Source organism: Curcuma longa, chromosome 11 (assembly GCF_044706935.1).
Source record: "Curcuma longa cultivar G26 ecotype Majalengka, Jawa Barat chromosome 11, ITB_CL_G26_1.1, whole genome shotgun sequence".
NCBI lineage: Eukaryota > Viridiplantae > Streptophyta > Magnoliopsida > Zingiberales > Zingiberaceae > Curcuma > Curcuma longa.
The window spans coordinates 7,863,049-7,878,612 of record NC_133871.1 but is presented as its reverse complement, the minus strand read 5'-3'; the positions used below and the strand labels follow the sequence as shown (position 1 = coordinate 7,878,612).

Genomic DNA, 15,564 nt, shown 5'->3' with positions numbered 1-15,564 from the left:
TTTGTCTTCATAAAAAAACTAGCGTAAATTTTAAACATCATTATATTTAAATAAAATATTTTTGAATTGAAATAAGATGTTTTGGACCATCACATTTGCTATTTTTATGAATGTCAAACTTTTATTAACATGATCAGTAAAATATTTATGTTTGATTAAAACATTATTAAAATTACTTAGATGAATACTTTTATTTTTCTAATAAAATTTTATTATTTAAATAAATAATTATATCACTAAAATTGTAAAAGTGAGATCTATATAAAAAATAAATGAGTAAAATTGGATATATTTTTTACTAATAATTATATCACTAAAATTTCTTAGTGTTGCAATATATATTTATCATATTTTAAAATGCATATAAAGCTTCAGGAGAAAATGAAGCGCGAGCAGCGTCCGTCGCCACGCCTTTGTTCCTCCCTTCTCCCCTCTCTCCTCCCGATTAATTTCAGGGTTCCAATTATAGCAATCCCATGCGATCAGGTGATATCTCGAGTTCTCTGCCTCCGCCCTCTGAGGGATTCCCTCCACCCTCCTCTCCCTCGGCTCGTCGCCTTCGGATGTTGCGCTTCTATCTCGAGGTGGTTCTTTATCGTAATGGAAGATTTGCTTTTGATGCTATTAGGAAGGTCGGTGGATGGATTTTCTCTATTGGAGTTGGTTGTTCACTTGGTTCCTTATGGGTTATGTGTTGTTTCTTAGGACTTGGGGTTGTGTTGATCAAAGCCTTTTGCCTCAATAAGGTTTCTTTCTAACTGAACATCTTGTAACGAGTAGAAAGAACCGCATTGCGATTAGATAAATTTATATGGCTTTGTCCTACAATTTGCAGCAGACAGGTCCTCATTTCTACCACTTATCCTTACTTCCTGATGGATACGAATAGGAGTTGGTTAGACAAATTTCAGCCTAGGGAAAAGTATACGTCCAATGAACTTGGATCTGATGAGCAGGATGAAAGTGAAGAAAACCTTTCAAAGGCTACAAGGCAAAAGGCAGCTGCTGCCAAGCAGTACATAGAAAATCATTACAGAAAACAGATGAAAAACTTGCAAGAACGCAAGGAAAGGTATAGCCTCCGTAAAATGTTTTTCCTATTTACTTCTTCCTTCCTTCTCTTGTTTGTATATCATGGAATTGGATGACGTATCTTTGTCCTTTTTCTTGTGGCTAATTTTTTAGAAACATAGCCAGGAGGAAAAAAGTGCATGGCTGCCTCAGTCAGGTCTAACGTACAACTATGTTTACCAGTTTCAGGAACCAAGTTTGATATTTCCTGAACTACGATTATATTTTTAAAATACTCTGTGGAAATTCTACTTAGTCCAATATCTTATACATATTAATTATCAATATGGCGTGTTTTAACATTTTGTTGAATTTCACAATAATTTTAACATAAATGATAAAAGTTTTCTTGTATTGTTGCCACCATCATGAAAATTCCTATCCATAGTTGTTGCACTCCCGTTGGTGGTGTTTATCCAATCATTCTGTGTGTTGGCATCTGGGAATGACATGTTTTGGTACTATAGAATAAAATTTGAGTTTGATAGATTTGAACGAGTTGATAAAGGCTTGAGAAAACTTAAGATAGAGTCGAGTGGGAGATGAAATAGGCAAAGTGAGTGTTCATAGTCTGAAACCACACTTGAGCAAATGCTAATTACTTTTTTCTGTCATGAACAACATATACTACCCTGTTACCACTCTGCAGTGAGCAGTGCAGCTAGTACACTTCTCATACTGGATGCTATGGGTAATTCACCAAGGGAGATTTCCGAATTTGAGAGAATTTTGGGAGATTTGAAAACTTGAGGGATAATTGAATGGGGATGCAACAACCAACTATAAACACTTGGTAGACATTTCTGGCAGTTATGATTCACATACTTCCTAGAATTATTTTGTTTGTAGTCTGCAGATGGTGTATGGTATTGGACAGTTAAATCAAAAGGAAATTGGGTGTTCTTTGTTTTGATCTTTGTTCTAATTGGTTAATACCACCTGGTATTGTACAAAATTCCAATCCCTGTTCTCAACCTTCTTACCACTTAACTTCCATATCATATCGATCATGGTTCTATTTCTTTGAGGTAATTTCATAATTTGGGGATATTATACTAAAAAGCATTTCAAGAAGAAAAACTACAAATTTTCCTCTGAAATTAGAAATATTTGTTTGTTTGGATGAAACCTATTCGGCTGCGCTTTCCAGTGGGGCTGTGTTACTCATCCCTCTATTATGTATTTCAACATGAATGGCAGATGAGCCTTCTCTACCTTCACCTCAAGACTTGTTGATGGTTCCTTTAGGCCAACAAGTTGGTAATAACTAATTATGCTCGTTAGTAACACCAAGACATAGCTGATGGTGACAAACTAGCCACTTGAGCAATTTTCAATTTTTAAAAAATATTACATTGGAAGTCCAAATCTAGAGTCAATTCATTTTTGTTAAAGGTGGTCTAGGTGTTGATGATATCCGTGAAGGTTGAGAATCTGGTTTAGCATTTATAAAAAAAAGATTGAGTGACCAGTATATCAAAAACTTTATTAGATTTGTGGTTTCCCAAATTATAGATTTGTGGTTCGAAGATGTTCACTTAGTAACATATAATCAGCTAAATATTTATCTGCTATTCCTTTGCAGGCGTTGTAAATTGGAGAAGAAACTAGCTGAAGCTGATGTTTCAGAAGAAGATCAGTACAATATTTTAAAGTATTTGGAGCAGAAGGAGACTTTGTACATGCGGCTGCAAAGGCATAGAATGGGAGCTGATGATTTTGACTTACTTACAATAATAGGAAAAGGTGCTTTTGGAGAGGTATTTTTAGCTTTAAAAATTTCCAGCATGGAAGTTTACACTCATGCTGAAAGAAAGTTAGTATTTTGAACAGTTAAATATACCGGTTCCCAACCATATGTCAAATTTAAAATTTTGTTTTTTTTGTAGCGTGTTAAAATAAAATAAAATTCTCTTTATTCAGTTTTTGTTCCTTAAGTTAATTGTTTAACTATATCATATTGTTTGCAACTCATCAAGTAGCTATCCTCTGCAATCCTATAAAGCTAAATTCAAAATGCTGCAAGTTTTTGTGCTTTGTATTGTGTGACAAGAGAACTACAATTTATGTGTATATATAGTCTCTAGGTTTTAACTAATTTTATCTAAAAGTTAGGCATGAGACTAGGCTATGTTTCTTATTTTATCAATATTCATAATATTTTGTTAATTGGAGGTTATAAGAATTAAGTAATGTGACATTACAATTTCATTCATTTCTTTTATCATATTATTTGTATTTTACCATGTATTAGATGTGCAGGTTAGGATCTGTCGAGAGAAAGTAACTGGTAATATATATGCAATGAAGAAGCTTAAGAAATCAGAGATGCTTCGTCGGGGCCAGGTTGAGCATGTTAAAGCTGAAAGAAACCTACTTGCTGAGGTTGATAGCAATTGTATAGTGAAGTTATATTGTTCCTTTCAAGATGATGAGTACTTGTATCTCATCATGGAATACCTACCTGGTGGGGATGTAATGACATTGCTTATGCGTAAGGATACACTGACTGAAACTGAGGCTAGATTTTATATCGGTGAATTAGTTTTAGCAATTGAATCTATCCATAAACATGATTACATTCACAGGTTTGTGGAATAACACTAAAAAAATGTTTTGCAGACCTAATTTGTCATAATATTTAAAAGCTGTAAAATTCTCTTGTCAGGGATATCAAGCCTGACAATCTATTGCTTGATAGATATGGGCACCTAAAGCTGTCAGATTTTGGATTATGCAAACCCTTGCATTGCAGTAATTTTCCAGATTTGCAAGAAAAGGATATTGCTAGTGAAAGAGACTGCACTGGGTCTTCACAGAATAATGAATGGCCTTCCATACCGAAAGGTACACAACAGGAACAATTAGAGCATTGGCAAAGAAATAGGAGAAAATTGGTAATCTTCGTGAACTAGTTATTTTCCAGTATCTGTGTTGTAATTGAGGTGCATGTGGTCTGCTTGTTTATGGAAATCCATGCATTGTTTATCCAAATACTTGAATTTGTTTACCATGATAAATGATTTGATAATGCCTTTACCAACATGACAAAGCTAATAACTTATAGGTATATACTCTATTCAAATCCAGGAAAACATGCCATCTAATTCACCTTAATCATATTTGTCATAGAAATCAAACTGATGCTGTAAACATATTGCTCATGTTAGTCATTATGTTCCATGAAAATCATATGAGAATAATTAGTTTATGCTAATAACAAGAGGATCTGCCTAAATGCGTGGCCTGATGATTGAACTCCAGAGGTTTAGCTACAATTTTATTGTCATTTTAGTTACACTGAGGTGCAATCTTTTCTAGTTTAGTAGTATCAAGGCACATATGCAGTCTTTCCTGCATTTACATTCATCATGGGATCTAGTTCTAGATTGATGATATAATTTACCTTAAACTGTTAACTATATCACATGGTGCTTCTTGGGCAGAATCTTGATGGACAGGTTTTCTGTTAAACAATAAAATGGTATAGAGGAGGTTGCTTACAGCACCTTTTATGTCTTATCACATTCACCCAATTATGTATCAGCCATACAGTATTATCCTTTTCTTATGGAATGTTGATTGTTTTTTGGTTGGCCTATACTGTAGTTCAAATTGGAGAGATACGGTTTAGTAGTTTAAGTTGGATGCCTTTCTGTGTATTATATGTCATTTCCTTACAATTTTCTTGTCCCAGAATTTTATTTCATTATCTGTTTTCTTTTTATTCTTTGAAAAAGTGGATTACATCCAACATTCATTTCGGTGGGAGAAATGATGTTCAAAGTGAAGAACTACAAACTTTAGTTTTCTTAGAAAGATCAAAAGAAGAGAAGATGAATCTATAGCTTTGAGAAGTTACAAAACGGAAAATACTATAGGGTAAGATAGATGTGGTTGTTGACTATAGGACTTTAACAAGCGTATCTGCTGAAAGCTGCATTTTACAAAACCAGTCGGTTTCACATTTTCACTGGTGCAAAACTTTGGGACATCACAGAAAGATTGCAGCCACGTTTGCACAAATTTTATCTCGAATTTGGCCAGTAATCTAGTGATAAAAAAAACCTTTATCAAATCTGATCATGTATACAACCCATTTTAAACATGAGCAGCTATTGCATTCTTCAAATAATGATGAATGGATTTCAACAATTTGCCACAGGACAGACAAAATGAGTTCTTGGAACTCTTCTCTCATTAAGTAGTTTCTTGTTGGTAATCTTTGTCATCGGAGAAGTCAGTTGAGAGACACAATTGTATTAGAGAAGCAAACTTAGATCCTTGTATATACTATTCTAATATAACTTCTAAAATAATATCTGGGACTACATTGGATATATGATACTCCCTCTGCTCGAGCATAGATAGCAATCTATGGGAAATTGATCACTAAAAAAAAGATCTCCCACAAATAAGGTTAAAAACATTTTGGATCATGTTATGTTTATAAAAGATATAAAAATGTGCAACAATTGAAAATTTTTAAATGTTATATCAAAGTTGACTTGATCCATTTTCAAAAGAAGTATGATCTTCTTTCTTTACTTGCTCTCTCAAACTAAATTAAGCTACAGATACTACTACAATATTGGGTTTACATAGAAATTTTTAATGGATTACCATGGAGAGGTAACCTAGGATTCCATTATTATCTCTCTTACACTATTAATAAGGGGAATCAGTAAATTTCAACATTATTTTGAGAGCAAGAGAAGACAATAAAAAAGAGCATGTTTAAAGTTCTGACATCTATTGTAGCATAAGACAAAAGATAAAGGAGGAGACATTGGAAATTAGAAGGTAACATATCTATCTCTTAAAGGTGCAATCAATAAAGCAAATCAAAGAAAAGTGTAGCAGACAAAAAGTTAAATTAGGTTTCCAACATCTACTCCTAAGAGATTGAAGGATAAGCAACTGGGAAAAGAGTAAACATCTGACATTTTACACTACTAAGAACGAGATGCAAAGAAAGAGTTTGCAAAATTTTGACATCAACAAAGAAGAGAGAAGATGCTGAAAAAGAAAGAAAAACAATCTTCAGAAAGTCCTTAATTCAATAAATGAGAAAATGATGAATGCAAAGGAAGATAAAATAACTTAGATAAGTAACTGGGAAAAGAGTAAACATCTGACATTTTACACTACTAAGAACGAGATGCAAAGAAAGAGTTTGCAAAATTTTGACATCAACAAAGAAGAGAGAAGATGCTGAAAAAGAAAGAAAAACAATCTTCAGAAAGTCCTTAATTCAATAAATGAGAAAATGATGAATGCAAAGGAAGATAAAATAACTTAGAAATACAAGGCGATAGGAAGATGCAGCGAAGTTACAACTCTGCGATGTCTTGATCTGCTCAGTTCATATGGAACCAAGTCCAACATTAAAATACCAAATAAAAATGTGATTCACTCATTATTTCTAGCATCCATGACTACCCATTGAGGATTTTATTTAGAAATTCATGTTCAATTATATCAGCTAACTTGTATTAAGGGATTGCATCTTATTGATTTTCGGTCAGGAATGATCTAATGCGATGATGAAATGCAATTGCTAGAAAATGACATAAGTATAGTGCTGAGTTTTTCCCTTTTATAGCAGTGAAACAACCATTTTAATTTGGACAAGATTTACATTTTGCATGTATTAGATAATTACTACTCAATCTGCAAGTGGTGAATTTACTATGTTGAATAACTGGTTCTAACTTCTCTTCAATTATACTGTTGGATAACTTCAGGCATATTCTACTGTTGGTACACCAGACTATATTGCTCCAGAGGTTCTGCTTAAGAAGGGTTATGGAATGGAGTGTGATTGGTACTTAACAAACCTGTTACAAATTACATTACTTGCAAAAGTTCGTGTTGTAATTGTGTTTTTATTGTTGTAAAGGTGGTCACTAGGGGCCATCATGTATGAAATGCTTGTTGGTTATCCTCCATTTTACTCTGATGAACTTATGGCAACATGCAGGAAGGTAACTTGTTTTATATTCTAAATAGTGTTCCATTGTTCATCCATGCTGACCATGAAAGGATTGATTGTGTTTTCTGTTTTATCTTTTCTTGCAAATTGACTAGTTAATTGCCTATGCTTTATTTCCATGTCATATTATCTCAAACCTCAATTTCATTTTGGCATGGAAGAATGTTGATTAAGTTACATTGTTGAATCTTTGTCATGCTAGTGTTTTTCTGGTTTAGAGATACATGTTGGTTCGTCAGACATTTTATTGGCAAGTGAATGAGTACTATGATTCTTTTCTCCGATAAGTGTTTCCTGCACTAGTATATTAAAGACACGTTATATAGTTCCTAAGCTGAAATTTACTAAATTCCAAATAGAATGTTCAGATAAAACTCAGAATTCAACCCAACATGGGAAAGCAGATTATCAGGACATCCTTGTCAATGGTGGCACAGGCAAAAGATAATTTCTAGTTTATCCTTTTCCTTCCACTAACATGGAGGTTGAAGAAAAACTGTTTGCATCACTCTTGATTCATTTTGTTTTTCCTCTTTAAGCCCATCATTGCAGTTTCCAATTTCCAGGATTTCAGTTGATATAGATATTTAGTAAGACCATCTTAGTTTTCTATTATGTTTTGAAAAGTTATGCATCTCTTCCATCCTATACATCTATGCACTGCTTCTTCAATCACTCAAGGAAACAAAATGTGGTTGAGCCAACATGATCCATGCTAAATACTACCTGCTTGAAAGTTGCTTTGTGAAATTCAACACAATAGGCAAATGATATGAGAATCCTCTGAATTGTTAAATTAGCATTAGGAAAGAACAGACAAAGCTGAAGAATGAAGTCAACTAAAATTCTGATGTATGGATGCCTTTCAGTTCCACATCCTTTCTAGGAATCCTTGAAGCTCTTATTTTGAGGGAGTGTCCGCCAAGCAAGTGACATTGGGTGGATTTTGCCCCTTGTATCTCAATAGCATCAGTATTTGAACTAAGGTGTTTGAGAAGACAAGTGAAAGTATGTTCTTCCAGTTGACAATCTGATGACATGAAAGAACTTGTTGCAAGCTCATAGAGCATACCACCAACCGACCCATTAAATTCATGTCCTAATCATAAAATCTACCCAATTAAAAGGGGGTAGTTTAAGTCTGGTCCTGGAAACCCTTATGTAAGGGAGCCCCGCCCAGGTGATTAATTTTTGGGTCAATCATACGGCCTGCATCAAGTTCTGCCTAATATAGAAAGTGCCACTTGAGTTTGTCTATTGCTCTATGTGTACTCCCTGCTAGAGGTAGGCTGATCGATCAGTGCACAGAAATTGATAGTTCTAAGAGTTGAGACTCATTTCCATTTCATGTACAGCTTAACCTCTCTGAATCAAACAAGATGTGAAATCAGTACAACTCAGAGGGACATTGATGCATGTGAATTGCTCAATGAAACTATGGCGGGCCACCTATTGGCAAGTCCATAAGCTTTGATCATATTGATATAGAGAGTAGTGTTTCAGAAAAGTGAAAATATGTTCTCTAAATTGACCATCCAATCCATTAGATTCATGTCCCTGCCACTGACAAAAACTACTCCAGTGAAGGTGCCTGAGTTTTACACCTGCAAAGTACCCTGTTTGCTTTACTTTTTAAGTCCCACGGATCCCATTTGTGTTCAGCAGACTAACAACATAATTCTTTTTCTTTCCTCCTGGTGGCCATCTCACATTCCAGGAGATTAAGTGCTATGATGCTGGATGAATAATGTCAGACATTTATACTCGTTTTTCTTGTTTTCTAAAGCTGGAAGTTTACATCTTTCAATAAGAAGTTAGAACTTGAAAAAACCAATTTGATAAAAGCTTTTCACCCAAAACTCTTTGCTGGTTATTCATATTATTTCACGATTTCTCAGTTTGATATTCATACAGATAGTTAATTGGCGAAAACACCTAAAATTTCCTGATGAAACAAAACTATCTTCAGAAGCAAAAGATCTGATATGTAAACTATTGTGTAATGTTGAAGAACGGCTTGGCACAAAAGGTGCTAGTGAAATAAAGGTTCCTCTATATCCTTATCTCCTAACAAATGTAAGAGATTTCATACGAAGAATGATGAATTCATTATGTACTTCTATCTACATCAGGCTCACTCTTGGTTCTCTGGTGTTGAATGGGACAAACTTTATCAAATGGATGCAGCATTTATACCACAGGTCAAGGATGAGTTAGACACTCAAAACTTTGAGAAGTTTGAAGAGGTTGAAATGTTTGTTGACATGGTTTCACTTTGTTTGGTTTATATATAGCTATATTGTTAGTCTTTCTTTACAACAATGCCTTGCAGTGTGACGACCATGTTCATACTTCATCTAAGTCAGGCCCTTGGAGAAAAGTAAGTTTAGTTAGTTACTTTTCTGTTTTCATTTATATATATATATATATATATATATACTCAAGTCACATGACTTGCATCCGCATCTCTTTAAGTACATGTAATTTATGTTTTTCTACATGCATGTTTATATGCATTTTCTGTGCTGCTTAGATTTTTTCTGTTGAGAACCACTAGTCTCAAAAGTTTATGCTTTAGGTAAATTGTTAGCCTATGGTTTTTGGTTTAACATATCCTAGGCTCTTTTGAAGTGGCAAAAGGGGGCTTAGGTGATTTTAAGAGTAGTACTAGTTATGCCTCTCAAACCTATTCAACCATGACCATGGTGGGTTGTCAAAGAAATCCAACTTGATTTCCAGATAGTTAAGAATATAGTTGTCAAACTTGGGGACCCCAATACAGATCCTCCAAATTGGATCCAGATCTTCAAGAGCTGATCCAATTTAGCTAATCATTTCAGGGATCACCAACAATTTAAATTGGCTTTTGTAGAGATCGTACATCGATCGAATCGGGTGAGAGTTGGATGAATTGAAAATTGGCTGATTTTTCAGTCAAGATCCTGTTTTGACCCAATGAGAAGGGAGAAGAAAAGGAGCAAAAAACATGCAGGGGGAATTAGGCTTTGCCACTGATTGCATTTAATGGATTCCACTGCTAGGGAATACTCTATGCCGTTTTCCTTGCAAGAGATGGTGGTTTGCATATAGAGAAGACACCCACTGGTTCACATCCGAGAGGAGGAAGATAAGATCTAGAAGAAGTGAAAGCAAAGGAAGAGGAGACGACATGTTCCATTGGGAGAAAGATGGAGAGATGGCGAAGACACTAGTCAGAACAATAAACTTTGATGGATGGGACTTTGTTCTTTGACATGGATAGGCGAATACAATACTGATAGGTTGTAAAAGGAGAAAGGTGAAGAGTTAAAAACAAATTAACGTTACATACAAATATTGGAAGTTACACCAAATGAAGCAACCATAAAGCCTTGAATTTTATAGCAAGAACAATACGTGAGTTAATGAGGCAACAAAGTTGGATGAACTTGAGGAATTCTAAAGCAAAGTCTGTAATTGTTCATATGAGACAAGTTATAGTTTTTAGGAGGGTTAACTATAAGTAGTGAACATGGGTTGAGGCTATTTTCACTGATCAATTGTATTCCTAAAATAGCTCTACTGCTAGCTATAGCCTAGAAAAGTTTGACCATGATATTGGCATGTGAAATGGTTGCTAATTTATGAGCTAGAAGAGTTATTGCACAAACAATAAAGTACAAACCTAATATAAATTGTGTTTTTCATAAATTCCGAGGTCATGGCAAAACTTTTATGGAAGAATTCTTAAATGCTACATATTTTATGATTAATCTTAAATTGTTAACCACCATGGGCAAAGAGTGTAACTACAAACCATATGAAGATATATACAAGCTTCAAGTTACATTAGCATTGGAATGTAAATCTTATTGTACATTATTCAACCTTCTCTTATCTTGTTCATTTTTATAGCTTAAGTCTAGGTAATGCCTTAATCATGGTTTAAAGTGTTGACTTGTGCCTCTCAAAACAGAAGTATTTACCGTTCTGACACGGGAATAACACCGATATTCTATCGGCACCGCGAGGCCGTGGCAACCTAGCGGCAACTTTGCGAGGTCACTACGAGGTCACGAAGGGTGTTGTGACCTTGCAGCAACTCTCTGCAGGGGGCGCAGAAGGTGTCATGGTGGCCCTCTATCGGGCGCGTAGAGTGCCACGACCTTGCGGAGGGTGTCATGGTGGCTCTCCGTCGGGCACGTAGTGTGTCACGACCCCACGGAGGGTGTCGTGATCTTGCAGCGGCAGCCCTTCGCCTGGTACGGAGGGTGTTGCAACCTTGCAGCGGTCGTGGCACCCTCCGTAGGGTTGCGACACTCGCGGCTATTGTCGTGATTTTTTTTAAGGTTAATTTTTTTATTTTTTGAATAGGTATTTGTTTATTATAAATAAATTGTTAAATATTATATAACTATTAATCATATATAATAGTTATAAACATGATATATTATTAATAATAGTTATAAAATATTAAGAATTATTTTAAATAATTTTTAATATTTATAAAATAATTTAAAATTTTTAATATATGTTGAAAATTGAATGTGAATTTAAAATAATTTAAAATTTTTCCAAAATATAATTCTTAAACATTTCAAATAAATTTTAAAAAATTAAAAATTTATAAATACATTCAAAAAATAATTTTTGACCTTTAAATAATTTTATAATTATCTTTGAACCTTTCAAATAATTTTATAATTTTAGATTTAGCTTTGAATTTTTAGAATTAATTATTTTTAAAATAATTTTTATAAAAATTTAATATGCATTATCTTATAAGAAAATATTGAAATGTGAACTCAATGCCTCAAAATATAACATCAATAATGAGCACATTTAATAATCAAATATTAATAAAATTAATTTTTAATTAATATATACTTATATTTAAAAATTTTAAAAAGTACCAAAATGGTATTGGCAGGACACGATACGCTACCGAAATCGTATCATTGCAATCTGAGATCGAAAGCTCAGTACGGGTCAAAATTTTAAACCTTGAGCCTAATGCCCCTTTAATTGACAAGTACGATGTCTGATTGTGATTTATAGCATGACCAACATATCAAAAATCTTATGCAATGCATTAAAACTCAAGATCATTTTTATTACAGTTGTAAATTTGTGAGCATACTATGACATGTTTTATATAATATTAGTATTCTTTTAATGGCTTTGTGTTTGAACCTCTACAGATGCTCTCGTCCAAGGATCTGGATTTCATGGGATACACATATAAGAACTTTGAAATAGTTAATGATCACGAAGTGTCTGGAATAGGTGTTGTGTTTATTTATAGCTTTTTCTTTTTACAGAATTTAGTTTTTTTTCCACAACAGAATTTATAGTTAATGATGTGAATTTAGTTAATGGTCATGAATTTAACTTTTCATTTTTAGTGAATTTCATGGGATAAACATGGTTTGAAAACTCGTATCGTATTGGCTAGCACGGTCAAAATGTAGTATTCCAGTAAATTATTGAAAGTTAATGCTAATCAACATGATAATCTCTTTTCCGTTGCATGTTGATCATGTTGATGAATATTGTGTTGTTGCTTAAATTTGACACTCTTGACATACCACGACACATGTTAAGAAGAATTTAAATAATGTTTGTTTTTTTTATAACTTTTATATGCATAATATAACATCGAAACTGTATCATTTTAGACGGGGCAAAAAGTTCGGCATGAAATGTTATAGTTGTCCTCTCTTATGTATATAGTTGTATTTCCTTTCTCTTCAATCTCTAATTCGTCATTGACAACATATGTCGCCATGCCGATTTAGTACCAAAACTACGTCGTTTGGTACGACTCGAGATTTTGAATGTTGTAACTATCAAACCTACATCTGGACACAGCATGGCACATTTCCTACCAATAATTATAAAAAAATTATTAGGAGTCCTTTGTGAAATACAACGGACCCTATTGAAATTTCAAAAGAATACTTTTTTATAGCAACAAAAAGGTTTCTTTCATGCATCTACCTTTTCACTTATAGGGATAGAAATGAGATTAGTTTTTCTGAGTACCCATAAGTATATTTACGCAGCTTACACTATCAACAACATGAACTGGAGCAGTAGGTGTTTTATTTCATATTTTGGTATTAATTGGTAAACAAATTGTCAAAATAGGTAATGAGCATTATTAAAAATCTTGATTTTAGGTGTGAGTCACTTTGCAAGTCATAAAGGTTTAATTTTCTGTCTTGCCACACTACTCAAATATGCTCTTTGTTACTGTGGTAAATTTTTTATAATATTTATATGAGTTAGTTACACTTCCTGGTTTTCTACTCACATTGCTTTTTTCTTTTTAATTTATGAATTGTGAAAGTTATTTATGAAACTGTTATGTTCTAGTTACTTCTTTGAGATATATTCCTTTTCTTATTATATAGTTGTAGTCTTGTAGAAGAGTATTTATTTCCTTTGAATTTTTAGAATAGACTATTGTGTTGACTAATCAGTCTTGTGTTTTTTCAGCTGAGTTAAAGAAGAAGAGCAAATCTAAGAAGCCAAGTGTGAAGTCACTTTTTGGTATTTCGCTTCTCTCTTGAACATATGGATTTTTTTTCTTTTGCTAGTGTAAAAATGATACACTTTATCATTTGGATATCTCCTTTTGCTTCATAGGCACTGTTTAATTAGCTGTCTAATTTATCGAAGTATTTTAACCTAGAAGATTTGGTAAATAATAGAGACTATCTTTTTCATACATGTTAACATCTGTCAGACAATATAAGTTTCTATATTGTACCTTAGCAATTCCTTTACTTTGATCAAAATGTTCAAGAATTAGATTTGATGGGAGCAATTAATCCTTAAGAACAGAATGTAGGAAAAATAAATTTTCTTTCCAATATACACATGCAGTATTTAGAACAAGAAAATTAATTGCAAAGTGAAATCATATCTTTGTTGTTCATTCCTTAAACCAAGCCTAGGTCTTCTTCTTCTCTTTCCTAATGATGGCCTTCTTTGGGGATAAGAAAACCATGTATGAGAGAGAGAATAGGATATCTAAATCTCTTTTATAGCAATAACACCTAAAAACAATCCCCATAAAGTTATTAGATTTTTAGTCTATATAATCAACCATCACATCATGACGATGAGATGATGCCTTATCTTGATTCAATCACACCTTATGCGTAAGCATTTTGGATTCAACTTATTTAGTATGGTTTTAATTGAAACCAAAATCAACTAGTAAATATATCGTACTCAAGTGAAAACTTGGGCTAGTTTTAAAATATAACCTTTATGCGACCACAATAACAAGTTTAACCACCCTTATGACATCAACCCAAAAAATTAAGTAACCGTCAAAATCTAACTTTTGTATAGATTGCATGCTCCAACAATACAAATCCTTTCAAGTTACAAATTTTAATAACTCCAGTAAGTTGGATCAAATATGAATGCATACTAGAAAAATAATATCTTGAGAAGTAATTGTAAAGGTGATTTTTTCAAGTCTACTAAATGATTTCTCTTTAGCCAATTGTTAGCTGTTTAAATTCAAGCAAACGAATTTTAAATGGATGTTAAATTTTAACACAATTTGTAAACTTGTAAACATTGTACAAATTTTTTTTTTAAAGTTAAACTAGATTTTTAAAAACTAGGACTAGGTTTATATATTAACCTCTGATTTCTCTCCAAAAGTTTAAACTGGCCTTTAAAACGTAGGAGCTTCTGCTAATTGGAAGCAATGTTTTTCACTTCAGAAAAAAATACTACTGGCAATCTCACATTCTGCAATGTGTTTCCAGAATCCTCAGAAACAGAAGGTTCGTCTGGAGAACCTTTTTAACGATGCTTCCCTAATGTTTCTACAACTCAAGGTCTCCACCAAAGGTTCGTCTTCACCATATCGTCTCCATCTAATATCAGCAGTTTGAGAAGGGTCTCATTGTCACAATCACATTGATATGCAAATAGACTATCAAATGAAGTGACAGTGCCAATTCTGATGCTTCAGGCAGACTTGTTCTAATTACCTATACTTGTAGTTTCTTGCAAACAATTTTGTTGCTATTTCTCAACCAGTTGAATGGTTCGTTTTGTTTTTCTTATTGGTGATTCTTTAACACGTATTCTACTTTTGTGACAAATGGGCAGTCGAACTGTTTAAGGAGCTGAATATTTATGTTTTGTTTATCCCTGTAAAGATTAAATTTTCATATTTATCATTATAAATATCTTAATTTTTATACAATCTGTGTGAATTGCACTCCCAACTTCTGCTAAGATGTTCCTCGATTGGTTCGTTAGCCGGGCTTTTCCTCGTTGTGTTTGTAGTTTCACAATCCAACTCTACCCAGACCATTTTAAGTCCTGCATTCTAAACTAGTTTTAAGCCCTGATGAATTCTTGTTAATTCAGACACATTGAATTTTAGATTTCATATTTATGGGATCTAGACAACTAGAACATTGGAAAGCAACAAGTGAGAACTAATTGTTGGTGAACTAATCGACCTGTAAATTATTAGTCGA

General features: G+C 33.4%; 1 protein-coding gene across 1 annotated transcript; it reads left to right on the top strand.

Moving 5' to 3' along the window:
• The first annotated feature begins 864 nt into the window (after positions 1-864).
• On the top strand, positions 865-14,902 carry LOC141838762 (uncharacterized). Its single transcript, XM_074726330.1, has 12 exons — positions 865-1,072; positions 2,657-2,831; positions 3,334-3,659; positions 3,740-3,968; positions 6,819-6,898; positions 6,974-7,058; positions 8,981-9,112; positions 9,199-9,312; positions 9,399-9,446; positions 12,247-12,331; positions 13,547-13,600; positions 14,839-14,902. Exons 1-12 carry the CDS (start codon positions 876-878, stop codon positions 14,877-14,879), a joined length of 1,566 nt encoding a protein of 521 aa, XP_074582431.1. The 5' UTR covers positions 865-875; the 3' UTR covers positions 14,880-14,902.
• The last annotated feature ends 662 nt before the right edge of the window (positions 14,903-15,564 follow it).

Bases quoted from the DNA above. Each gene is read 5' to 3' on its own strand.
- LOC141838762 (XM_074726330.1), top strand. From the start codon at position 876: ATGGATACGAATAGGAGTTGGTTAGACAAATTTCAGCCTAGGGAAAAG. The intron at 1,073-2,656 runs GTATAGCCTCCG...ATTCCTTTGCAG, and splicing joins TTGCAAGAACGCAAGGAAAG to GCGTTGTAAATTGGAGAAGA. The intron at 9,113-9,198 runs GTTCCTCTATAT...TATCTACATCAG, and splicing joins AAGGTGCTAGTGAAATAAAG to GCTCACTCTTGGTTCTCTGG.